This window comes from Phalacrocorax carbo, chromosome 4, assembly GCF_963921805.1.
Source record: "Phalacrocorax carbo chromosome 4, bPhaCar2.1, whole genome shotgun sequence".
Classification (NCBI taxonomy): domain Eukaryota; kingdom Metazoa; phylum Chordata; class Aves; order Suliformes; family Phalacrocoracidae; genus Phalacrocorax; species Phalacrocorax carbo.
Window position 1 is genome coordinate 83,243,090 of NC_087516.1, and position 25,561 is coordinate 83,268,650.

The window sequence follows — 25,561 nt, forward strand, 5'->3', positions numbered from 1 at the left end:
TGAAGTAGCATCGGAGCCTTTTACCCAGGTATAATCACCCAACTGGTTTTCTGTCCAGTATGTTTTTCTTCCTTGCTTACAAGATCAGGGGGAGAAAGTTTGAGTTGAAAAGCAGTTGCTTCTCTCGTAAAGGTTGAGCTGGTGCTTATTATGGGTAAATCTGAGTTGGCCATTTTATTTCTTCTTGTTGTCTATCTGTTGCTTACAAATGACAGGAATCAAAAATAAGATGGCAGGATAGATCGGATTCTCTCACAAAGCTAGCTCTTTTTTTTGTAGTTGTCATATTTCATGTAGTTTTTGTTCATTATTTAAGTAACTGCTTGAATCATTGTGCAGCTAACAAATAATGTATATGAGAAATCAGAGAATTGAAGAGTAACAAAAATCCAGTGCAGATATTTAAAAAAAAAAAAAAAAAAAAAAGGTTAAAGACACTGCCATGAAGGTAACCTATGCAGCTTGCTTCAGCAGTCGACAGGACTTCTGGATCAGCAGATCTCTGGCAATACTAACGGTTTCTTGTGGCTTGCAGAGCATCCAGCTTTTTTTTTTTTGGAAATGCTGCGAAATGGACTTACTGCCACAAACCAACAAGTACTTTCTTTACTGACATCATGTTGGCTACATTAGTGACAGCAGGTTTAGCTGGGAATATTTAGTCAAAATGAACAAGTATCACCTTTTCTTCTCATAATTACAAACTGTGTGAAACTCACGAATAATTGTTTTCTCTGTGTGATGTATCAAGAAAAACTCAAGTGAAAGAACTGTCTTTTTTGTGCATACATACAGGTGCATGCACAGCCCTTGGAATAATTGGAAACTGGTGACCTAAAACCACCTGTCCATGTTAATCAAATGTATCTTGATTCCAGGTATCCCAAAGTTGATTACGACTGATATGGTCAAAGAAGGTGCAGCTGTGATTGACGTGGGCATCAACCATATCCATGATCCTCTTACAGGAAAGACTAAATTAGTTGGCGATGTGGACTTTGAAGGTCAGTCAAACACTCCTTATATAAACCTGCTGGATAAATGTATCGAAGTTTGTGGGATTCATTCACGATAAGTACTTGGAATAAGCCAGTGTTTCAAATGAGGCAACACTTACTGGATTTGTTCTAATTTATTTACTTAAACAAGAAAACAAACAATATTTTCGTATTTCTTAAGAAATGGTATGTTATTTTAGAGAGGAAGTGTTACCTTTAATTACACATATGATGTTTAAGAGGACTGGCAGTGTGGTGGCAGAAGATGCTTGTCTCCAGGTTTCTTAAATCTTTGTCTCTGAAGTGTTTCAAGAATAAGCAATAAAAGCAGTTTCTCTTCTTTCGCAAGTGTAGGGTCTCCCACTGTTAATGGCAAATATTACTATACCGCAGCTTCTCAAGTCTCCTTTGACTCTCTCACTCTACGCTTGTATGTGAAAATGTTATCTTCTGCTTTAGAAGTATCCTTTATATAAAGCTAAGGCTTAATGTGCGTTTGTCTTGGGCTGTTGAAAATCTCGGTCCAGGCAAGCCTAACAGGTAAAAATTGGTGTTAATATATTGATCTTTTTATGTTTTATGTGTTGCAGAGCAAGTTTACAATGTAACTTGATTAAGTATCTCTGCTCTGGAGGAGCTCCAGACTGGAATAGCAGGATTGTTGCCGTTGAAAATTAAAGCTTATTGGCAGAGTTGCGTGTGGGAAGCTTAGACAGCATTTACCCACATTATTAATGGTTCTCAACAGTTCCTTATTTTGATAAGTATGAAAATCACCCACGGGGGTTTGTTTTTTTTTTTTTCATGGTTATTAACATCTTGGCAGGCATAATGTCTCAAAGCTTAATTATATTCAAAATGTTTCTAGCCAGCTGTATGGATTTGTAGTTGCATCACTCCCTTAGTTCCTGCTGCTTTTACTCATCATATGTGATACCTGTCTGTTAAAGTCAATGAAATTACCTGCATGAGTGTAGCGAAGCAATTGTCTCGGCATGCATTTGCAAATGCATAACTGTATGGGAACAATAGAGCTCCAGTAGAAACATATTTTTAGAGTGCAACTTGAGGTCTTTTTTGTTTTGTTATCTTACTTGTACTATGTCAAGTGAAAGGTTATGTTTTCCATTTTCAGAACGGAAGTGCAGAGAATTTTCAGGATTTTTTGTTTGTTTTAGCAGGTGTGGGAGGAAAAAAGCTACAGCTTAGAGAAACATGAAATTTTATCCTTTGTGTTTGGTTTTTCTTTAAAAGTGAGACCTTCTGAATATGATATAGGTGCATATAGGTGTAATATAGTGTAACGTAGGTATAGGCAAGGCTGTGATTCAGAGTTTCAGCAATGCACTGTATATGTCTCGTCATGTCTGCTGTGGGTTGTTCTCAGGATTTTACCTGGGGGGAGGGAAGATCCAAAAAAGAGGCAGGAACTTCAACTTGGATTATGCCACTACAGTTGCAAGTAGCATTTCACTGTGCGTTGCCAAAGGGAAATTGTTGTTGGTTCATTGGTATCGGTGAAAGTTTCACTAAATCTCTAACAAGAACAAAAAAACCTGTCCCAGTGTATACATTTCTAAATACTAAAAAGTAAATCACCCTTGCCACGTATTTGATTTGGCAGCTAGGAAATAGAACAAGCTAGTGTATTCATGTAGCAAATCATTTTATCCTTTTCCTCTGTTTGATCACTTGACTGAGTTGATATCTAAGCCTAAGCGAAAAATATTTTTGCAGGTTAAAGCTAGGTACATAAATGGCTGGCCTGACATACAGCACCTGTTTACCATCATGTAGCGCACCAAAAACCTATTGTCTCATCACCCGCTTCTTGAAGGAGAAAGATGTGGCTGTGGGGAGAGCAGAGATTTAACTGGGCAATCAGAGGTTAAATTTGGTTTATAAAAAATAGATGGAAATGGCTTACTTCATCAGGTCATCTGACTGAAAGTCTCCTGTAGTGGAAATGAAGCTTACTAGATGGGTGGAAACTGGTTTGACTCAGGTGTCATATCCTAGCAGTACTTGGATGCTATCCTCTAATCTCTAGGGGCTAGGTTAAACACTGAAGTTTATTTTTGCCTCTTGAACAACTAAAGGATGCCGCTTCAATTTTTTTTTTTTAATGTTGTTCAGTATCAAATTCAGTGCAATAAGCTCTTGGAGGAAAAAATCCTACCACAGGCCAAGAGAATTTGATAGCTGCTGAAAAAAATGGGTTTTGAAGTTTTGAAATCTGTTATAAAAATCTGCGTTTGAGTCGCATCTGCTCCTGCTGTATGCGACAGCTGCATGCAGTCACCCGCAGCCAGAGACCCTGCCCTTGACAGCGCTTCCCACAGTGGGCTGAGGGCTGACTGCTGGCATATGCTGGTGTGCATGTACACACTCTCAGGCCAAGGAACACACTTGGGCTGCCCTTTAAAGTCCAGTAGATGAGGGGGAGCAGCAAGATTCTTTAGTTCGCTTATAGAAGTTTAATAGTATTTGACGTACGCGTATCGCTATTATAGCTGTTGTAACACTTGGCTTGGTACCTCTCTGGTATGGCATTGGGGTGCCTCTGTGCTTGTCAGGCTTAACCATTTAGAGGCTGTATTATCGAATATCTTTAAGTAGTATTTGGGATTTCCCCCATCCCTGCATGTCCTCCTTAGTTTGACACTCCAAACTGTGTCCGCATCAAAAAGGGGATGATTGTTGGTTTTGCCCCAAATAGTGTACTGTGCAGTTCAAAGGTACCTAAAAAAACAGGACAGGAAAACACTGTGCATGTGGAGGTTGGCTGTGAAGCACTGAGGTACCTAGCCTGATATTGCTAGGGTGTCTTAAACTGAGCGTGCATCTATCCATATATAACCAGCACAGCATGTTCATTGTACCCATATTTATGTTAAGAATTTGCAAAAACATATGGCCTGGGGAGGGGGTGTTTTGTAGCTTCTGGGAGCCACAAGAGGGAGGGCGAAGTGACAGGGAGGAGGAGGAGAGGTGGCATCCTTTGATTACGGCCAGCACCATTTTAGTTACTTTCAAGCAGCAAGTTGCAGTCACAGAAAGGAAGACATGTTGTATGAACAGTGTAACTCATGTGTGGGTGTACTTGGCTCTCTTTTATAGGGCTTTTGTTGCCACAGCAGTAATGCTAAGTGGGGAGGAGGGCTACAAGGGCCAGGAACATGAAATAAAACTGCAACTTACCGAGAGCATTTAACTGGAGTGCCTTTTTCAGGTGGAGCACCATTTCCAGGAGTGACTGGTAGAGCAGGGTACTAACCTTTGAAACTGGAACTGGAAATGCCCGTGAAACCGAAGTGTACGGAACTCGAGTGGGATTTGCTTTAAACGCTGCCTATATTTCTTTGATTCCTCTCATATCATTGAGATGCAGATGGTAATGCTGGGGTTTGGGTCTTTACTGGATGTCTATATAGAAAAGAAATCCTTTATGTAAGACCTTCATAGGTGATGTAGTTGCGATACTAGTGGAGGGGTTAATTGATGAGAACTGTTCTCCCGACTCATCTGTTTTGCACAGCCTCAGCAGTGTAAAAGAGTTTCTGGAAAGTGGGTGCCAGCAGGAGCAGAGAGGTGTTCCCAGTACTGAATAGCAGAAGAGAGAGCCTCAACAAATGGTCCATATGGTGAAGGGGGATGGGCTTATATTATGCATTTCCTTTGAACGAGGGATAATTGTACATAGTGAATGCAGGGAGACCGGGGAAATGGTGTGTTGAGTACTGTTAAGGTGGAGAATGGACCAGATTCACATATTGCTTCTGGAAAGACCCAGTGTACCAGAAAAAGAATTAGTTGAATGAAAACTGAGGAAATGCATCCTGTCGTCATCAGCTACAGGACTAATGACTACAAAGTCATCGGGCAAGTTGACAAGTCTCTTGAAACTTGTTCACACAGTTTAAGAGATTTACCATGATAATGCTCTATTACAATTTCTTAATGGAAATCATGGTCCTGCAGTTGTATCTCAACTACAGTTTGCAGGAAACCACGCTTCGTGACAGCAGTCGCTGCTGATGGTTGTTTGCTGCCGCTTTGCGTTTGTTGTTTTACCTTCCAGGCTGTAGGCTTCTCTTTAGTTTATTGAATCCTTTCCAAATTATCTCGCTGTGCAGCTTTTCCAAACAGTGGTTGTGAAAATAGAACGTGGATGTTCCAGCTGCTTTTGCTGTAGTTTTTGTTAGTTGACTTCTCAGTTGATTTTGAAGACCTGGCATTCATTTCACAATTAACAGAAGTCCATTCTGTGTAAACTTGTCACCTGTTGCGGCTCTGCAGAAGTCAGGAGAAGCATTGCCCGTTGTTATGCTCCAGCAGTGCAAGAAAATAAGAAGGTTGTCATTAGGCTGTGACTGCCAGAAGGTCAGACGGACTGGTTGCTAACTGGTGGCAGTAAGCTGCTGGATGGCTGAGTCTAGGTACTCCTCTGCAGAAAAGTAGGTCGTTCAGGGGTCTAAGGAAGTCATCTCTGATATCTTGCATTTCTGCTGCCGCTGCTTCTTATCCCAAGGCCAGAGGGATATCCCATCCACCTGTCTGTGCTAATTAGCAAAGAATTAGAATGCGAAGAAGCTGTTGTGCATAACTTGACGCTGGGTTTTTCTGCCCGAGATGCCTCTGTTGCTTGGCTTTCAGAGGTACCGGAGGAACAAAGTTGTATGTGCTGTTAGAGTTACAGTACTGTGCCATAATTACTTGGTTTTCCTTTATATGGCTGTTAGAATAGCTGCAGTAAAAGAAACAGGGCTAACATTAAAAAGAACTATGAGAAATGGGGTGGATGCTTACTGGTTGGTATCCCACAGCGTGTAGTGAGAAGAATCCCAGAATGTGTAGAGCACAACATGGGATATCTACTGTGATCGCTGAGCACGTGATTTGCACTTATGCAGTGCTCCAGGGATGGAGTGATCCAGAGTAGCTTTACAGGGACTAATAAAGCTTTGTGGAAACAGTGCTTAGGCAGGAATTGCTCTGCATCACTTAATGCAAATGCACAAGACCCAGAACTGCCTTCAGGTTGAGACTTGCCCTTGGCTTGTGTGATTAACCCTATTAGGTGTCTGATGTCCTTAGCTTTAAAGGAACTTAGGAATGAAGGGCTGTTTCCAAAGCAGTGGATCCTGTTTTTCAAGGAAACAATCTACATTTCATTTCTTCTGAAGAATCAAAGGAAGATTTTTATGGTCCTACAGAAGCTGCAAAATAGCAGCTCCTCCCCCATAGACACCCAATTTGCATAACAACGTTTTCAAGATTGGCAGAGAAATGCTTTGGAGAACAGCATGCATCTCAAGAAAGCAGAGCGAAAGCTAAGGACAAAGTTATGCTATTGCTGAGAAGCAGAAACAAGACATTCCGAAGGAACCGACGGTGTAGCACCTTACTTATGACATGAGATCGGTCACACTGAACTGCTGTTTTGGAGCTGTGCTTTGGCCTACTACACTTCACAAGGAAAGGAAACCAAAACCTAATTCCATGTTGAGGGCCAGGTTATTTTTCCCCCTTTGGTCACTGGCATTCAACTTGGAAAATTGCATTCACAGTATCTGTATTTACTCTTACAGATGGAAACTTATCAGATGGTAGTTTCCCAACATAGACACCTGTTGTGCATTTAAAAATCTGGATCAGCTCTTTTGAATAAACTATCCAGGTGGTTTTATGCTAACTGATACAAAATGTGTTTTATGCCACACTGACCCACAGGGATTGCCGTAATGATAGAGTATGGGTAGAGAAAGTCCTCAACAACTTGTGAGAACACTGTACAGTGTGTTTGCTGCCGGGTATGGTTACCAACACTAGAGGCAATGAATGTTGTACACGAGATTCATTAGAAGGCTTTCTCTAGGTGAGGCATGGTCCGGTTGTGGATTGTACCTCTTTGGAAGCGAGATAGGAGTAGTTTGAATAATACCGCAAGAAGACGTATGTAACATTGCCATAGAAACAAACTTATTGCAATTTAAAATGCCTAAAATATTGTTGTGTTAATTACTGTGTGTACTTCAGATGTGGGTACATTTCAATAATTGTGAGATTAATCTGAGAATTTGTAGTAACTGTATTGTCCGTAAACACCAGTCTCAAATGGTAGTTCAAAATAGTGTAACTATTAAAAAGGCAAATTATTTGTGTTTGAGAATATTAAGAATAACTGTTGTAAGAAATCCTAATTAATTTGTTAGAATTTACATGTTAAAAAAACCGCATTGCAATTTGTTTACCTTCCCAAATACTTGAACAGTGTATCTGGTGGTACCAGTCAACTGAGTAAATAAAACCCTCCATCGTTGTAATTGCCATCTGTCCTCAGTGAGGCTTAATCTTCCGTTCCTTGCTTCAGTGAGATACTCGCCTTTAACTTCTGCGAATGCTTTTGTTGGGTCCGTGACTTGGTGAGTTCAGACGGTGGGCTTTTTATTTCATTTTCTCCCACCCCCCTTAAAATATAATAAATATTCTGTGCAAAAAAACCCAATACCCAGCTTTTAGAATTCTGTAGCAATAATTCTTAGAGTGAGACCATGTTGGTCTGACAGCAAAGCACCGCATATGTTCAAAATGAATACACTTAAAGCAGAAGCAAGTTATCTTGTTTGTATCGCAATCAAGGCACATAGTTCTCTGTCCATTGATCTCTTCTCATAGCCAGGTATAGGTGCTGCTTTGTAGTGACTTGGGTGGGAACTTAGGTGCTTGTGTCGGAGTAGTGCTTGCTCAGGTTTCTCATGTGCATGTGTTTGCGCCTTTCTAAAAACAATGCTTTTAAAAGTGGGGTATGAGTTTTTGAGAAATGATTTCTAAGCAAGCAAAAAAACCCCAAACTAACAAACAAAAAACCTCTCACGGTGGCACCTGAGGATAAAAAACCTCTGTAGTGATCAGGTTAGTACTATGCCATTTGGACTAATTGTTATTAGCAAATAACTGCTCATTGGTTTGTCAGGCAACGAATTCGGGCCAGTTGCATGTAATTCCTTTGCAAACAACCTGCAATTCCAGTTGATTGTGTTTTGCACAGTAGATAAGAATATCAAGTCGGGGTTTATGGCTACGTTATGCAGATTGCTCGTACAGAGGTTAACTTGGCAGGTGTTAACTACAACGCTTAAAAAGAAAAAACCCATACATATTTACCTCTTAGGACAAGCATTCAGTGTGCATACTGACTTTGGATAGTCTGATGTGGTTCATGGTTGGAGCTAATTCAGCTGTGAGAGTTTCCTTTGTGTTTGAGACTTTGGGAGGACCTGTGCCTCCAGATCCTAGTTCATTATAAAAAAAAAAAATCTCCTCTGGAAGAGCTGAGTGTTTATGGCTGAAGCTGCAATGGGACTTTTACCACTAGAATCTATTTTTCCTTGAAGACAATTCTCGGTTTTGTTCTTAGTATATATGGTGAAGCAGAAGAACAAAACCAGGAAACTACTTTCTCCTTCTGTGGTTTTGTGATCATAGAATGTCTTTGTTAGAAGGTGCAAGCCAGTGTGGGGGAAAGAGGCTGAAGAGGAGACTTTGCTGCTGCTGGTGCTCTGCTGCTGATAGTTAGAGCACACTCCTGCTTTGCAGGCCGCTCCTCAGGAGCACCACGGTTTGGGGGCTCATCTCTTTGCCTACAGAATGAGATCCCCAGCTGCCATAGCTCTCCTGGATACTGAAGGTGCAGTGTTGCGTTTGGCAGATGGGGATGATGCAAGTCCGTGCAGCCCTCGTGGGGCTGTCCTGCCCTGGTGTCACCCAGACATTCCTGAGCCCGCTGGTCGGCCAGGTCAAACAGTCAAAAACTGCCCCTTACCAAAAACATTTGGCGGGACTAACTTCCCATCTGTCTGACCACAGGCTGCATGAGTGTGTGTTGCTCCCGTGAGGAAAGGCCAGCCTGCTGCAGGCAGATTAGCTCGGGCGGGTTGTGAAACCATGCCCCAGAACTAGCCCTTGGGTAACAATATTCAGATGAAAACAACTGCCTTGCAGCCCCAGTCCTGACTATTCTGTCACTACCGTGGCTGTAATAAGACTTCTGCCGTAACATTTCCCATATTCTCCAGTACTTGCCTAGTCGCAGTCCTTCATGCTCACTGCCAGTTAGGCATACGTGGGCAACTAAAGGGAAAAAAAGTTTTTGGAAACCTTCTTAGTCAATACCTTTTTCTCTTTTCTCTTAGAAGTGAAGAAGAAGGCGGGCTTTATCACTCCAGTGCCAGGAGGGGTAGGACCTATGACTGTTGCAATGCTTCTGAAGAACACAATCATAGTTGCTAAAAAGCTCATTTATTAGAGCACGTGCGCTACCCTGGAAGAAGAAGCCAAGTTGTTCTATTTATTGATACACAAAACATTTATTTTTTACTACAAATATATTTATTTCTACGTTGTATTTATTTTTTCATGTAAAGTATGCTAAACCTGATGGTTTACAAAATGTTGAAATACTTTTTGTTACCTCCTACTGACTGACTGCGAGCAAAAATGAATTGAGAATGCAGCCTGTGCAGATAACGTTGTTCGTGGTCAATGATGTGTGTGAAAAAGAAGAATGAAGCATGAATTACAAATATACCTGTGTATCTGGGGATGGGGTGCAATTACCAAGATCTTTTAAGAACATGGGACCCTCGGTTTTTATCAAACAGTATAAAAGCTATGTTTCAACACGCTAGATAAATTTAAAAAATACAACTTGGGTTCTGAGGTCGTGAAGCACTCCGGGTGTAGTTAGAAGTCTTGAAATATTTTGGGTTTTTTTAAACACTAGGAGATAGCAGCAGAAATCTTGAACCTGAAAGGCACTAAAGACTGAAGTTTTTGTTTTGGCTGTCAGGTTGACATGAGTGCAAATGTTCAGTACATGTTTTAAAACAGTCAAGTCAACTTGAACGTTGGTGAAATTTGGACCTTAGACATGTACAAGAGGTATGCATAAGTAGTTAAAATTGCGGTCAGAATTATTTTCTTTCCATGTCTGGATTTGTTTGACAAAATGTTTTGTGGGATGAGGGTATTATGCACCAAATAAACCTGAATAGATGACTGGGCTGAATCAGACTTTAATTAGGTAGAATGTAGTTAAAACTACTATGTATGTATATGATGTATAAGGGGGCAGGGGTAGAAGAGGAAGAGAAAAGCCAAAGTGTATCCCTGCTGAAGTGTTTGTGCTAGAATCTTAAGCCATTTAATTACTCTTATTTTCTGAAACTGCATGATGAGGTTTTTGTAGTCCATGATGTAAGACTCAATACTCTGACTCCTGGGCTACAATGTTACATTGCTTAGGGAGGACTATATGGGATAATAACATCAGTATGTTTCTGTTCCCAAGAAGTTCAGTTCCAAGGTGGATCTAAAATAGTCTCAGTTGGAGTGGAGTTACTGCTGAGATGCCAGTGGAACCAAGCGTGTGCACTGTTGATGTGAAGAGCCTACCCAGTCCCTGCTGAAGTCAGTGGGAGACAGGTTGGACTTTGATCTTTGTGTTTTTATCTCAGTTGGGGCCGCTTTGATTTATTTTCATCAAGAGCCTTAGGTGCTTGCCAGTAAGCTATAGATAACTTGAAAGGGGGGAAGAAAAATTGTGGCTAAATACTACTGCCGTTAAACAAACAACAGTGCTTACTATAATAAAAGAAACAAGATGGAGCATCACTTCTGTGCTGATTGTTCTTGTGATGGACTTTCTGAGAGTTTGGTTCAATGCAGTGTCGACAAAAGAAGCTGACAGAATCATGACTAAATATACCGTGCCAATAGTGCAGACACTTGCTTATCCGTTTGAATTTAAACGGTAGTATAAATGTTAGGAAGGTCAAGGTGCCTATGGAGGTAACACTTAGACCGATCAACCCATCATTGACTAGGACAGAATAAAACTTGTTCACTGATATGTTTATCTTGGTGACAGATTTGAATACAGTTTTGGTGGTGGTTGTGGTTTTTGTTTCTAATCTGCCTGTTAAGAGTGCAGTGAATGGAGGGATTTTGCATGTTCGGTCATTACTTCATCTGTTGATGTTGCTGTTCTAGATTAATGTTTGTGTTCTGTGATTTAACTACAATCATTTCTGCATTTTTTTTTTTGGCAGAATAACAATTTATGGTGTTTTGCTTATATCTCTTGGGTGAGTCTGCCTCTCTCGTGTCCTACAAACAGTTTATTGTGCATCTTAAGCTTTTTTCCCTCTTTTGCCCTATGGCGGATGGGTTAGCATTACACAAAAGCCAGCAAGACTGAGGTTTCACTGACCAGTGTGCTATTTTCAGGGCTGCCAGACACTTCTGTGAGAGTATTCTCCACTGGGAGAATATCCAGAGGGAGCATCCAGAGGGAAGGGCCTATTAACCAACCCAAAGAGCACGCTCCTGTGCCAGGCCTGGTCAAGTCCAGTCCAAGCATGAACACCCTGTGGCGGACAGAGGCATGGCCTTACCCACTGAAGCCTTCTCACAGGCCTGCCGCGCCCAGCTGTATTGCCTAATGATGAAGCCACCTCTCGGATTCAAGCGGGATTAAGCTCCCATTGTGTAGATGTATGTTGAAAGCAAGACTCATGAGACTTAGCCCTGGTTGGGACTGATAGCAGAGGTTATCCAGGTAGGCAGAAACAGTCCTGTCGATCCGGGGAGTGCGCAAGCTGCACTCGATCAGTGTGCAGGCATGCAGCGATTCAGGATAGCAAAGGAAGGGAAGAGCCTGCTGGAATGCCGTCCTTGAGCAGGAGAACGCTTAATTAAAATGTGCATAACTAGCTTGTGTTTTTCCTTTAACACTTGAAGCGGGTAGACATAATCCTACAAATCACTGAGGAGAGTGCAGCAGAGAGGGAGAACTGGAGCTGACCAGAGTTGTTACAGTATTTATCAGAAGATTCTCAGTTTTAAAATATAGAAATTGTGAAATGTTTTTGTTGCTTGGAGCTCACAGTTGAGAAAGCAAAAGTTGTTGCTGGGGTGAAGCGCGTAGCTCTCCTTGGGTGAGAGCCGGGTTGTTGATGTGTGTGTATGTTACTGAACTGGGCCGTTTTGAGGATCTGCTGTAGTATGTTTGGCTGCGTAAGTACCTTTCGGAGAGACCGGTCCTACTTGTTCCAAGCTGCCTGTGACCAAGGAAGTTGGACAGCGTTCGGGGCTGTGGAGAGTGGTTTAGTATAAGAAATGTGCTTGGCCAGGTATGGCTTGGAGACCTACAAACGCTTTATGTAAAAAGTACGATTGTTCTCATTATGCATACCCGCTTCCTTGAAAGGGCAGAGATGGGCTGGCAGAAGAGTGGCAGGAGTAATGAACGGATCGCCTAATACAGGAGGCAACAGCTCACCTGCTCTTTCAGTCTGTGTTTTCTCCCCACCTGTGCTTTGCCAGCTCTCGACTTCTGCCTCGCGCGACCGCGTGTAGCTCTAGCCAGCCATCCTAGGCCTTGCGCAGGGCTGGTGGCCTGCCTCGCTTCAGAGCATTGTGCACACGGAGAGGCTGGAGAAGTGATTAGCGTGGCCCTCGGGCTCAACAGAGCATGTGATCAAAGGCCTCTTGCTGGCAGTCACTGATGGAGAACATGATCCATTATCTTTGTGTCTGATCCCTTTCTAATCTCAGCACTAGCTGTTCTCGCAGTTCCTCTTCTGGATGGCAGGAAACTGAGTTGCAGGGAGAACTGAGGAAGGAACACAGGCAAAGCAGGGGCTGATCATTGGACCCTGAACTCTGGAGTAGCATCCTGAATGCCGACCATCCTGGAAGTAACACAGGACCTACACTGCTAAGGGAGAGGAAGATTACGTTTGTCACAATACGTCAATTTTCATTTTGCTCGCCTCTGTTTCGTTCATCTGCTCTGGCAGATACCAGGTCTCTCTTTAATACTGTATCTTTGCATGCACAATTATGCCCACAGGTAATAGGAAACCAGGGTTTCAAAAGAAAACCTGATCCCATTGCTAGATAATAGCAGTTTCCTAAATAAATGTGTGGTTGCCCCCGGGGTTGAGGTTGTTGCCAGATGCACCTTTTTTTTGATTGGTGAGAACAGCAGATGACGCTTCATGGCATATAAGTGCAAGAGAAAACACGGGCGCACAGATAAGCAGAGCAAGCGAGTCATCTGGAAGGAAGAGCTGAGAAGGTGTTAAAGCAGCTGCTTGCCATGGCGTTTGGAATGCTAATCTATATTTTGCTGAAAGGTAGGTTTGGAGGAGGGTTTTCCGTGTCGTAAGGTACAAGGGTTGGTTGAACAATAGTTCGCTCTTTCTGAAATAGGCAGTAGGGGTGGGAAGCATGCAAAGACATTGCGAAGCAGAATGACTTCAGCAATGTAAACCTGAATGAAATTTTAACTGATAGGGTATAATTTAAACTCTTTGAGAAGAAGCTACTTAGACTGGTAAACAGGTGTAACACTGTAGCGTATTGCAGGTATCTGTGTTGTAAATTATGTGAGGTAATAGACTGCAGAATAGGATAGGTATGTATTTTGGAAATTTGCAAGCAATAGTTAGTTTCCCCGCAATCGTAATTATGCTGTGGCAAAAGGAAGTTTGAGACAAGAATGTTTTCAGTGAATTGTTATTATATTGCTGCATTGTATCAGATTTGTATTAAGTGGGTACATGTTTTCTGGGTGAAATGAACCTTGAATAGATATACTGAGTTTTTCTGTTACAGTAAGCATCTATTTGCATTACACAGCAATGGGGGCACTGAGTGAAGAGTCAGCTGTTACTGTTTCATCCCTCAGCACAGACTTATGGAATAATTGGACAAAAAACAACACTGAAGGTATTTTCTTTTTTCCTGTTTATCTCTGTTAGTCTGTCACAATTTAAAAAAAAAAAAACCCCAAACCAAAAAAACCCTCAACAAACCCTGTTATGGTGGTAGCTGCCGTAACACTCCTGTCACTTGGACTCCGGTGAATTTTGTCTCTTTTATTTGTGAAATCAATTGCTTTCTTCCTGGAGCCTTAAAAACCTTGCTGAAGTAATAGCTGCTGCTCAGCTGGGATAGGCTCAGCAATGACGAGCTAAAGGGTCAGTTATTCAAAGTCAGTTAAAATTTGGAGAAAATATTTTAATGCTAATTGGGATAGATGATCTATGTTTCTGATGTCCACTTCTGTTACTTTTAACTAGTGCTTGGTTTCTACCTCTCTTCAGTGTGAATCTTTCTGCACACAAGTGAGAAGGCAGCAAACATAACTTCAAGTGATGCCTCCCAGTACTGTTACTCAGTAGTTTCTTTCTTCGTTGCATTTTGCTTTTGGCTATCACAGCTTCCACATCCTTCTTCAGAGTGCTAGCTCTCTCTTTGCTTTCTCTCTCTTTTCTGACTGAAATGTGAACTCAAGCTATTTACCTGCCAACATCTGACACCAGAGCGCTGTGTTTATCCTGCAAGCGGCATTCTTGATGTTACTTCAGGTGCTAATGATGTCATTACTTTTGGAGAACGGTGCGATCTGGAACTGAGGTTTTGGCAGGTCAGTAAAGGAGGAAAGGATTTCACCTGTCTTACTTATTAATGTCTTTGTACTTTAAAAAGAACATAAACATGCATACAAATCATCTTCTCTTAATTGTAAGTCATCACAGGATTTTTAGTAGATCACAGCTTTTTTAGTAGACCCACCAGCTTTTTATTTTTCTCTGAACAAGTCAAACTGTGCTTTTCTCTAATTTGTCATAGTGGTGCAGTGTTACAGGTATATGTACATTCATCCATACACATACTATATATGTGGGTTTCATATGCAGGTATGTGAAGTGGAGGAGACGTTGATTTCTGACTGCAGTAGTTTGATTTGTCAGCGCAGCACTGGGGTCTGGTTTAGTGGCTTCGGCTGTGAAATTATTCTTCCGGAGTAGCACACAGCAAGCAGGAGTATAATGAAGTAGAAATATGTTGTCATTCGTGAAGTACCATGTTTGTATTACTTAGAAAGCAGGAGTTGTTGGTTTTTTAAGAAATCAGAGGCTTGTTTACAGGGACGCAGCCATGTCTGTAAGTGTGCCATGTACCTTTATGCTAGCTGTGGGTGTGCAAGACACCAGCACTTTCAGTTGAGTGTTCCCCTCAAAGACAGAAGCAAATTCACAAATTTACAAGCACACGATTACACGGGTGGTTGAAAGTGTATTTTGGTGGACCTTGTGCAAAGGCAATGAAAAGCCAGAAAACAGCATTTCCAGAAAGAAGATTTAAAAAAAAATGCTTCAAGAGTCACCAAAGAAACTGGCTGTATCTCTCTGAAGTTGTCTTGTAGCTCTTGTTCCCGTGCAAGTTAAGTTTATAGTAAGGTTTATAAGCAAGGTTCAGTAATACTGGATCCTAGGAAAATGAATTCCTGGTTAAGTGTCACTGCAGGAACAGGCAGTTCCTTGTGGGATTGCAGGTCCTCCAGGGACTGAGGTGTAGTTTGTGGACAGCCATTAATTTTTGCTCAATCCATTTGCCTCCTATTTAAAGGATCATGTCCTATTTCCTTGTTTTATGTTACATAGACTTTATTTGTCACCAGTGCTGGGGCTGGGAAACGTTAGGCTCACTGACCAGCTGGGGGAGAAAGGTAATGGAGAGGATGCCTGGCTGGGAGCTGACACGGCAGGGATAAAGAACCTGTGATGCTGTTTGGGCTGAAGGGGAGCCTTGGTAGTGAAATGGGCAGCTAGGAGTAGGGAAGGGCTTGGTTTTACTGGGGTTAAAAATGAGATCCCTTCATTGCCGTGAGCTGCTGCTTCTGTGCAGCCTGTAAGGGAGGCCCTGAACCTGGGGCTGACCCCTTCCCTCCCTCCCCTTTCTGACTCTCCTGTTCCTCCCCGGCGCACCATACTTGAAGGCTGAGCTGTCATGGTCTTAGTGGCTGACTCTCTTTGTTGCCCGTCTGTCAGTTATGGCATGCCCAGGCTTCCAAATACCTGTAGTCTTGATTTCATGTCAGATCTTGCCAAGTGTATCTGTTTGAATGACTCAGTTGCAGGCAACTGTCAAGTGCTTACACAGCATGCTTTTCTTTCCTCACGTGACATGAAAGGGCACATGGATGAGTTTATTCAACAGGTTATTTAGTATCTAGGTGGATATTATGATATGAATTAGCATAATGCTCTGGGATGGGTTAGAAAATCATTCTTTTAGTTTTCAAGACTCATCATTCTTTCAGAGGTAATTTGTATTTTTGCAATGTCAGAATAATTAGCAGTTAGGTTTTCTGTGTGCACATATAAGATGCGATCTTGCAGCCCACAATGGACAAAGCTCTTGCTCGTAACAACAAGAGAGGAAATGTATTGTTAGTTTGTTGCCTGTGCAGCAAGATGTTGGTCTCAAATGCTTTCTAGTGTCGTGGTTTAGCCCCAGTTGGCAACCAAGCCGCAGACAGCCACTTGCTACCCTCCTGCCCCAGGTGGGATGGGGGAGATAATCTGAAGAGCAAAAGTAAGGAAGCGTGTGCGTTGGTAAGAACAGTTCAATAATTTAAATAAAATATAATAATAATAATTGTAATGGGAAGGAAAACAAAGAGAGAGAGAGTGGAACAAAACCCAAGAAATACAAGTGATGGAACTGCTCACCACCTGCTGACCAATACCCAGCCGGTCCCTAAGCAGCGATTGCTGCTCCCCAGCCAACTCCCCCCAGGTTATATACTGTTCCTGACATCATATGGTATGGAATATCCCACTGGCCAGGTGGGGTCACCTGTCCTGGCTGTGCCCCCTCCCCTCTCAGCTTCTCGTGCACCCAGCAGATCATGGGAGGCTGGAGAAGTCCTTGAGTATTGTAAGCACTACTTAGCAACAACTAATCCATCAGTGTGTTACTAACATTATTCTGATACTACATCCAAAACACAGCATTGTACCAGCTACAGTGAAGGAAATTAACTCTTTGCCAGCCAAAACCAGGACATCTAGGCAGGTTCCTGCTCTAGGCCAACCTTAGTTGCTAATGACAGTGCTAACTTTCATAGCACTTGGGGGAAGAGGTTTCGCATACCTGCACAAAGCAAGGTTTCTTGCACAGGTTGGTGGGTGGAAGGCTGCCACCTCTTGGCAGCGGTGGGGTAAATGAGGAGGGATGTTCTGGCTATGTGAATCCATCTGGTAGAAGTTTGAGTAGAGGCAGCTGGGAATTTCGTGCCTTTGGTGTACAGATTTGTACCTACCTTGTTTATTTTTTGTTCCCGGTATGGCAGAGATAGAAGTGAAGTATTAAACCTGTGCAGTAGACATCTTCTCAGGGCCCGGTAGCAGAGTAGTGCTTTGGGCGGCTGGCAATACTCATTAAGGGGTCCCGTTGAGTGGTTACGTTTAGCAGTTTAGTAGTGCGCTGTTCAGCCCCCTTTGTGCCGAAATGGCGACTTGAAACAGTTGGTGTGTAAGTGTTTGAGGAGAGGCATGGGGTAAGTGTGAATGTGCCGCTGCCTATTTCCTGATATTCTTCCTTGCAGAGCTTTGGTAGCTGGTCTGCAAGTACAGTAGGCTTAACTGAAAATGGGCTTTTGCAAGTCTCCTGCAGGTCTCCTGCATCCTGGATCTTCTTGGCACACTGAGCTTTGCAGCTGTGTTTACCACGTGCTTTGTTTTCCATTTGATTTCCCCAGCAGTGAGCATGGTATAGTCTTGCCGTGCAGAAAACAGTGTCATCCATCCCTTGTCATAAAATCAGTCTTTTCTTCTGGAAATCTGTCCTTTCTTAAGTTCTTCTCTTCCTTAAATCTGTCCCTCCAAGGCCTGGTCCTGAGCTGACTATGCTCTCAGCCAACAAGCCTGTCCCTGGAGCTTGTCGGCAGCGTTCCCAGAGCCATCCAGAAAAGAGCCAGGGCTTGATACGAGAGCTCACGTATAGCCAGCGCCAACTTCTTCCCTTGCAATTGTGTGGTTCAAGGCTATGGGCGTGTCTCCCCTGCACAAGGCTTTCTATAGCAGATGTACTGAAACCAGAATGGTGTATGGGGACGACGTAGCGGTAGTAGCACAGCGCTCACTGCTGGGTGATGCTGCATGCAAATCTGGCCTGTGATACAGGTATTCCAGTGCCACATCCTAGCGTGTGATAGAGAAAGGGCCTCAGTCTTGGCGTATCCTTCGGTGTGTATGTATTATCACTGGATTGCTAGGCCAAAACTGGGGATTTGGTTTTCAGTTTCTAGTGTTGTGTTTCTAGCTTTTAGGTCTGCCATCTCCACGGTGTGAAGAGAAACTCGTGAGTTTTCTTCACAAGAATGGATAAGATGTCCTTTTCTCAGCCCAAAGAAGTTCATTTTAAGACAAGACATGTTTCTTTCCTTCTCTGCAGCTTTTCCCAAGCGAGTGTAGTAAGACATGTTCTTTTCATGCAGACTTGAGTTGTTACTTGTTCTCACTAAGTGTCTTGATAAGCTGGAAGTCTGATTACTCTGTCAGGTTTTAGAGGGCACTGTTTCCAAAGTAGTGCTGTTTGATGTGAGTAGCAGTGATAGCATCGTGCTTCTTAGGTGTCCAAATGACATGAATCACAACCTAAGCAGTGAATTGCTCTAATGTGCAGGCGTAGAGTAGAGCAGCTGTTTACCATCACTTGTCATCTCTGTGATGAAGCTGCATAAAGAATAATGGCGGGGGGGGGGAACCCCAAACCCAAAAAATGCTTAGTTGAGCGCACGGGGGATTCCTGCCATTAAATGACTCAAACTGGATTTTGATCAGGAGTTTAGGGGGTTGTTGGTGTTACTCCTGAAAAATGTGCCGTGGGATCTCGAGTTGCCAGCAGGACGGGTAGAGGCTTACAGGTATGACAGTCGTTCCATCAGCGTAATGTCTCCAGACCTTGATTCAGCACTTAGTCAGAAAGGAAGGTTTCTGCTTGCTGTACCATTGTTTAGTCATTCTGAGCAGACACTGTCACCTTCCTGCATGATGTTATTTTTCTTGTGGTCATAACTAAAAGCTGGTGTTGACATACACTCAGTTAGGAAATCACCTTCAGCCATCGCTAAAACAGTCCCCTGAAACAGTAAGACATCGTGTGGACACCCCACCCCACCAGCAATTCCCGTAACTGGGTAGAGACACCGGTTCAAACAGATACTTGCTTTGATGGTAAAGCTTTTGAGCTTTCTCTTTGCTTGCCGCACCCCAGCTCCCATGTTAGCGATTCATGCCAGCCTCTGCAGTCCTGCACAGCAGGGTTCCTCCCTCCTGGGCTCAGGTGTTCTATCAGGATGTAACATTGATACAAGATCCCCAAGAACAGTTTGGACTTCCTTTATTCCCATTACAGCTGCCACGGTTGGGAATAATATAGTAATTTTCTATGCTTTTAAAGCAGAAGCACATGTACTGACCTGGATGCATATCATTTTGCCCAAGTTCAGAAACGTAACAATTGTGGACCATGCTTTTGCACAGAAAGACCATCTGGGCAGTCTTGGGTGCTTACAAGCATAACTGGACACTCTGCTAACATTAGACCGTGGAGAATGGATGGAGGGAGCAATCCCACGAGTCATCACTCACTCACAGCTGTAGAGCTGGCAGGCAGGAGTGTTAGAAATGTAATAGCTTGTCTTGTGATGGGGAAAAGAAAACAGGAATGAATAATTTGAATTCAGACTGGGAAGCATACTGGGCATAATTCAACGCGCTCATTGCGTCCTAAGCCCCTGCTATTCCTGGGGTGGTTTTCCTGATGGATTTCAGGTTGGATTGAGCTGATGTTACTCCGGGTGAATGTTCCATAATAATTTCTATATGTGCTTCTCAAAAGCATGTAATTTATTAACAGTTTGTTCTTTTTCTAAAGCTCTGCTGGAATGTCGTAGAAGCTTGTCTGCTTAGCGGTGTTTGAATCTGCTCATGAGACACATCACAGTATTTCTATGTATTAAGTGTCATCTGCAGGCAATGCCTGTTCAAGTCGAGTTGTGAAAATATATTTAAATTATATGATTTTTCCTCAATATAACATGACTTTTTTCCCTTTCACAGTCGACTACACAGAGCAACCAAAGCTCTTGAAGCTTATGCAGACCTGTCTTGAAGAACACCACAGCTATTGTATCAATGGGCTCTGTGCTTTCCACAGCGAACTGAGGAAACCCATATGCAAGTAAAGAATACTGCTTATAAGTATCATACTTACAAAATAACAGTAGCATTGTTTCTTTGTCTGCTACATGTTACTAATGCCATGTGACTAATGTGCAATGTGCAGAGCGCAGCTTTCAAGTGCCAGTCAAGTGTTTGCAGGCTTAGAGTTTGGCACGGGCTTGAGTCCTGTGGTGGCTGGGGACTGTTAACGGGGCAGTAGTGCTGTGCTAGTGTAATACTAAGGAAGGGAGAGGGCAAATTCACAGCTTCATAGGTCACTGCCACGATGGCATCTCAAATCACAACTGGTGCTAGAGAAAGTAGTAGAGCAATAAGCAGCTTTTCACAGTAGACACAATGAAGGGGACAGGATCTTGCAAGATGTCAGCTGTAATTCCCGTATTCTGCAACTGTTTACACACCAGTCGGGACTACGGTGTCCTTAAAATTTTCTAGAGTCAGTACTGGGCAGCTTTGGCCTTCAGAGACGTTATGGCAGCTGAGGATCAGCAGAGCACAGTGCTCTTGGCCCACACCCTCTGTGATGAGGGTATGTTTAGCCTGCTTTTGCTGCTGTGACTGCAGTACTTGAGCTAGCTTTAAACTAGATGGACTGGGGCAACTGGTAGTCTTGGTGGAGCAAAGAGGTTCTGACTGAGCACCAGACTGAGCCCATCCTCATTTAGACTTGTTTGAAATTTTTTAAAGCTGATGAAAAGTAACACGTGTTTCTGAAATACAAAACAAAGAGTTCTGAATAATTTTTGCGTGGTGTATATTTATTTTGTAGGTGCCTTGCAGGTTATAATGGAGAGAGGTGTGAACATTTAACACTAAATTCATATGCACATAATTCTTACGAACGCTACATTGCTGTGGGCATTGGTGTAGGAATACTGACAAGTGGGATACTCGCTATCATCTACTGCTACGTAAGAAAGAGGTATGGGAGATATGTAACGTCTGATTACATTCCTCTGAAGTACTGTGGGCAGGAATAAAGAGTGCAGAGTTCTGAGGGCACTGGGAGTGGGTTCTTGCCTGTTACTGATCTACGGTGTGATCTTAATGGAAGTGACACTCGACACCTCTGCTTTCTGACCTGCCAGTCCGCTCAAATGGTGCGTTTGTCTGAAACATGGTTTTCATTGGGGCTGCATAAATGAGTTAGGTGATTAGATTTAGGTTCTGTTCAGACTTCTGTGGTGTTAGAGTTGTCTGACGAAAATCATGTGATGTTGTCCATTTTAGATGCAGGAAATTGAAATCACCTTACAAAGTCTGCATGGGCGAGACAGCGTTGTGAACATCCAGCGTTGGGACACCCAACCAATTTGCCTGTAAACGAGAGGAAGTTCTGCTGGGAAGGCCACCCCGCCCCATCTGGCAGGTACCCCAGCCTCGCCAATGATATGAAATAAAGGGAATGACAGCACAAGTACATAAAAGGAACTCCTGCAGAACTGACGGGCTCCGTTCACTTTTGAAGAAAGACTTCCTCTTTTTAGTAAAGGTTGCTAGATGAGCAGGTCCGAGCACCTAAGGATACTTGCAGCCCTCTCAACGCTCTCCTGTGGCTGATATTTGCTGAGGGGAGGTTTCAGCTGTTTTCAGTCATTTCAAGCCCTAGTACAGTGTTCTGCTCTTGTCTTTCCAGTCTTTTTTTTCTTTTTTTTTCTTCTACTTTTTTCTCTGGAGGAAAAGCACAACCTGTCTCGCAGTGGAGTTGTATTCCGAACATCACTGCTGACAAGAAACCGTTTGGGTTCTGATTTCAGTGTCTGCTGCCTTTGTGTGTGGATAAACAGCCCTCTTCCAACACAGCAGTTAGCTTTGGTGTGCTAACGTGTATAGGCTCCTCTTGCCATGAAGGACAAAATCATGAAATGCTTTGGACTGAGGAAAGTGGATGGTTCTCAAAAGCTTACTTAAACTTAGGAATAGAGTGTAAGCAACTCCCGGAAAATTAGATCATGACACCTCTGGGCATGGCAAGTTCCTACTGTTTTCATAAGCAAAGTAATCGGACATCTTTTTCAAAATGGATTATTGAGTGTGCTCATGACAAAGAACTCTTCTCTCCCCTAACATCGCATAGCAGCTCATCGCATGCACGGAACTTCAGGCAGAACATGGCCTTGCTGCATCGTGATTTCAGCGCAAGACTTCAGTTGCTAGAGAAGCTGGAAATCTGTTATGGAACTTCAGTATAGCTTTGCCCAGGAAACAGGCTGTCGTTGTTCCGTTCTCACATTATGTGCACAATGTAACCGCTGAAATAAGAAAGAGATTGCCATACAGGCTTTGTTCCGCTCTGGACAAACAGATTAAGTATCAGATGCTTCTTTATCTTCACATTGTCTATGACGAATCACAAAGGTAAAAAGGTTTTGTTAAAGGAGAAGGGAAGAGAATTGGTTCTGAAGACAGTGGCACTACCTGTGACTTCTCACTGACAGTTGGAGTGTTTGCCAGTGCTGATGAGACTGGACATGGCTCTGAGAGGCTTACATTTCAGCTGTTGCACATTGTAGACACATCTGTTATGCTTATTCATCTACAGGAAAAAGGCAGTTGGGTACTTCGCGATTTTATGGGATGATATAGGCTCCTAAGTTTAGGTGCCCTGCTGTTATGTGAGTTAATTTTCACAACAGGATGCATGTCATGTTGAAAAAACCCTTTGTATTTGTGAGACTACAATGATAATGCTAAAATGTGTATGAAAGACTGGGCTTTGAAAGGGTAACTGTGCATTTAGCCCTAGAGTGTTATGAAGTTCAGTGGGCTTCTCACACAGGGGGAGTCCTGGTCAGTAGCTGAGTCATCTTGGCTCTCCATTTGATACCAGTAAATAAAGCAACATGTCACACACAGTTTGGTCAGAGTCCCCGTGCCACAGTCTGGAGCAAGCGACAGGTTGCGTGCACAGGAAGGGTTGTTGGTGAGGAGCTGGATGGAGGCAGACACCAGTCCTTTCCTCTACACATTGGCCTGAGAATTTTGTAAGAGGCACTGAGCTGATTTTCCAACTCTCAGCCTTTTTGCTTTCTTCATGTCAAGTTAAATCTTCAGATTTCTGTAATTTTTGCTCCTTTCCATTCTTCTGACCTTTCCTAAGTATTCACTGAGACACAACTTCTGCTCTTCAGGATGTTCCAGTCAGCTTTCAGTACTTGCCGTAATGTCTTCTGTCACATGCATGTACTGAGATTGCAATTAGATGTGACTTAGACTGTGCGCATCCACATGCAGACACACAAAAACCACCCTTCACCCTTCGCACACATTGGACAGACTGAACAGAAATACCTATTAGAAACATGAATGTCATCAGGAAAACACAGGTGAGAGATGGTTCTCCTGGACCTCACAGAAAAATTTAGAGCTAATAGGCCAAAGGATGAAAAACCTCTAAGCTTTTGTCGTATGGGTGAAACTCCTACTCTGCAGTGGGTTGTCTCTTCCTGCATGCAAATTGCGAGCGTCGCATTCACTTCTGGAGGACCAATCCTTCTGCATCACAGAGGCTGTGTCTTGGAGCAGACACGCACAGTAACACAAGTGGCTCAGGGTGTACGTGCAGTTGTTAAAGGAGTTCTAAGGGCAGGAGTTTGAACAACTGGACTTGCATTTGTCCAAAGAAAGCTGTCGGGGAGAGACGGATTTTGTTTGGTTTTAACCATTTGCATGTCCTCTTACTGACTTTTTTGGCACCCTTTACATACCAGTGGCCAAGGAAGCACCTTGCAGGATATGCAAGTGCTTCTTCCAAAAGTATTTACTCATTCCAGCAAGACACTCTGTACCTATAGAGGCACACAATTACTTCCTTTTTTGACTGTTTGGTTAAACATGATCAAAAGGAAAGTTTGTTTCAAGGCTACAGTTTAGCAGGAGACTTAAGAGTAAAATACTTTTTCCAGTTTGCTTTGTGGTGTAAGGCAGCTTTGAAAGGGCTGCCAGTATAAGTTTGCTGAGAGTTTGCTGCTGCTGGAAGAAAAGCTCAAGCGTGAAACTCTAGATGAGTCTGTGCCATGCAAAATGAGACTTTGTGTAAGGGCAGGATGAGAATAAAATAGAAAGACAAAGATAGGAAGAAGGAAGGAAAAGGAGATCTGTGAGTTATTTTAGTTGTCTAAGCAGTGTCTGGAGGCTTCTGGAAGTCTGTTCCTCTCTACCTGGGTGCTGTACGCCCTTCGTGCTGAAGCACAACCTCAGACCGGGTTACCAGCTTCTTAGACGTCCGAGGCTGGTGGCACCAACACAGATGACAGCTTTCTCCATCAGTCTGCAGTGTTAACAGGCTGTAGCCCGTGTGAGAGAAGAGTGTTGTCATTGCAGTTTTAAGGGATTTCATCAGTCCCAGGCTGTGTTTGAGGCATCGCTGCACAAATGAATCACTCTGCTGTTTGATGCAGTGACCTGGCTGAGAAAGTCTGCATTGCCTCAGATAACTTCGTGGAGTCAGCCGTGCTGAGCCCTGCCTTGATAAGTGACAGATGCTACTGGGCCAGTATGGTGTGTTGGTGCTTACAGGGCTGAATTTCCTGCAGAACTGGCCTGTCAGAGGATCAGGATTATCTTTCCTGGCTCATTTATGAGGCTCAGGCTCCTTCTGTAATGGCATAATTAACAGGGTCAAGCTTCTGCTTCCTATCAGCTGCACGTGCCAAAACCTGTCATTTCAGGAGGAGACCCTGTGTTTGTGTGGCTTTCAGGCAGACCTGCATCAGCTTGGTTGGGGCACCCGCTCAGCAGGGCCAAGAGGAAGGTCTTAAAGACTGGGACATGCTTTTCCGAAGGACAGAGCGCTTGCCCTGCGTATGATTGTGGCTGATGGAACCACACTGGCTTTTCATGCAGCGCATCTCTCCAGCCTAGTTGCCCTTAAGCTGCCCAGCCCTCTGCCTGTTTCACTGGCACCTGCAGTCACCGTGCGGGTGTACTTTGTTAATGCTTGGCTCCAACTTGAATCCCTCCCCTGAATTCAACACCCATTTTCTACTGAAGCACATGGGTGGCCTGCAGTTTGCCTGAACCCAGCAAGGTCTGTTGAAAATGACGAGATGCAAGCCTGTGGAAAAGATGACAGTCCTTTTAATCTTGGAAAGAAGTGTAAGGAAGCGTACCTGTTGAATAACAGTGGTGCCCGTGGTGGCATAGGGCTGATTCAGCAATCTGAGCTGCGAGGGCAAAGGAGCAGCCAGGCCGCTAGCCCATCTGGTCCGATAGCCAGCCAGCGACTGCAGACAGTGCCAGAGTCTCCTGAAGAAAGTCTTAGAGGCCTGGTCAGAGGCAGGCAGGTAGGAGACAGTTTTCCCTCAGAGAATGTTTTCTCTATTCTCAGTAACCGAGAGTATGTTTTGCATAATAACACAACAGCGTTTCTGGACGTTCCCACTTCTTATGGCAACCCAGCTTCTTCTAGTGCATACTAAAAGTGAAAAACGGGTATGTGCTTGCATGGCTAGC

At 43.3% G+C, this 25,561-nt stretch overlaps 1 protein-coding gene across 4 annotated transcripts in view; it reads left to right on the forward strand.

Annotated features, from left to right (window-relative positions):
- Positions 1 to 25,202, forward strand: part of LOC104045807 (methylenetetrahydrofolate dehydrogenase (NADP+ dependent) 2 like) — a 54,744-nt gene extending 29,542 nt beyond the window's left edge. Inside the window, exons 6-10 of one of the 4 annotated variants that reach the window (XM_064450746.1) lie at positions 879 to 1,004; positions 13,683 to 13,796; positions 19,985 to 20,105; positions 20,877 to 21,029; positions 21,338 to 25,201. In XM_064450746.1, coding sequence (XP_064306816.1) covers positions 879 to 1,004; positions 13,683 to 13,796; positions 19,985 to 20,105; positions 20,877 to 21,029; positions 21,338 to 21,392 — 569 coding nt within the window. In that variant the 3' untranslated portion in view covers positions 21,393 to 25,201. Of the gene's footprint in view, positions 1 to 878; positions 1,005 to 9,193; positions 13,202 to 13,682; positions 13,797 to 19,984; positions 20,106 to 20,876; positions 21,030 to 21,337 lie in introns of those variants that run through there. The other 3 variants (XM_064450745.1, XM_009505846.2, XM_064450747.1) reach the window with 3 other exon arrangements.
- The last annotated feature ends 359 nt before the right edge of the window (positions 25,203 to 25,561 follow it).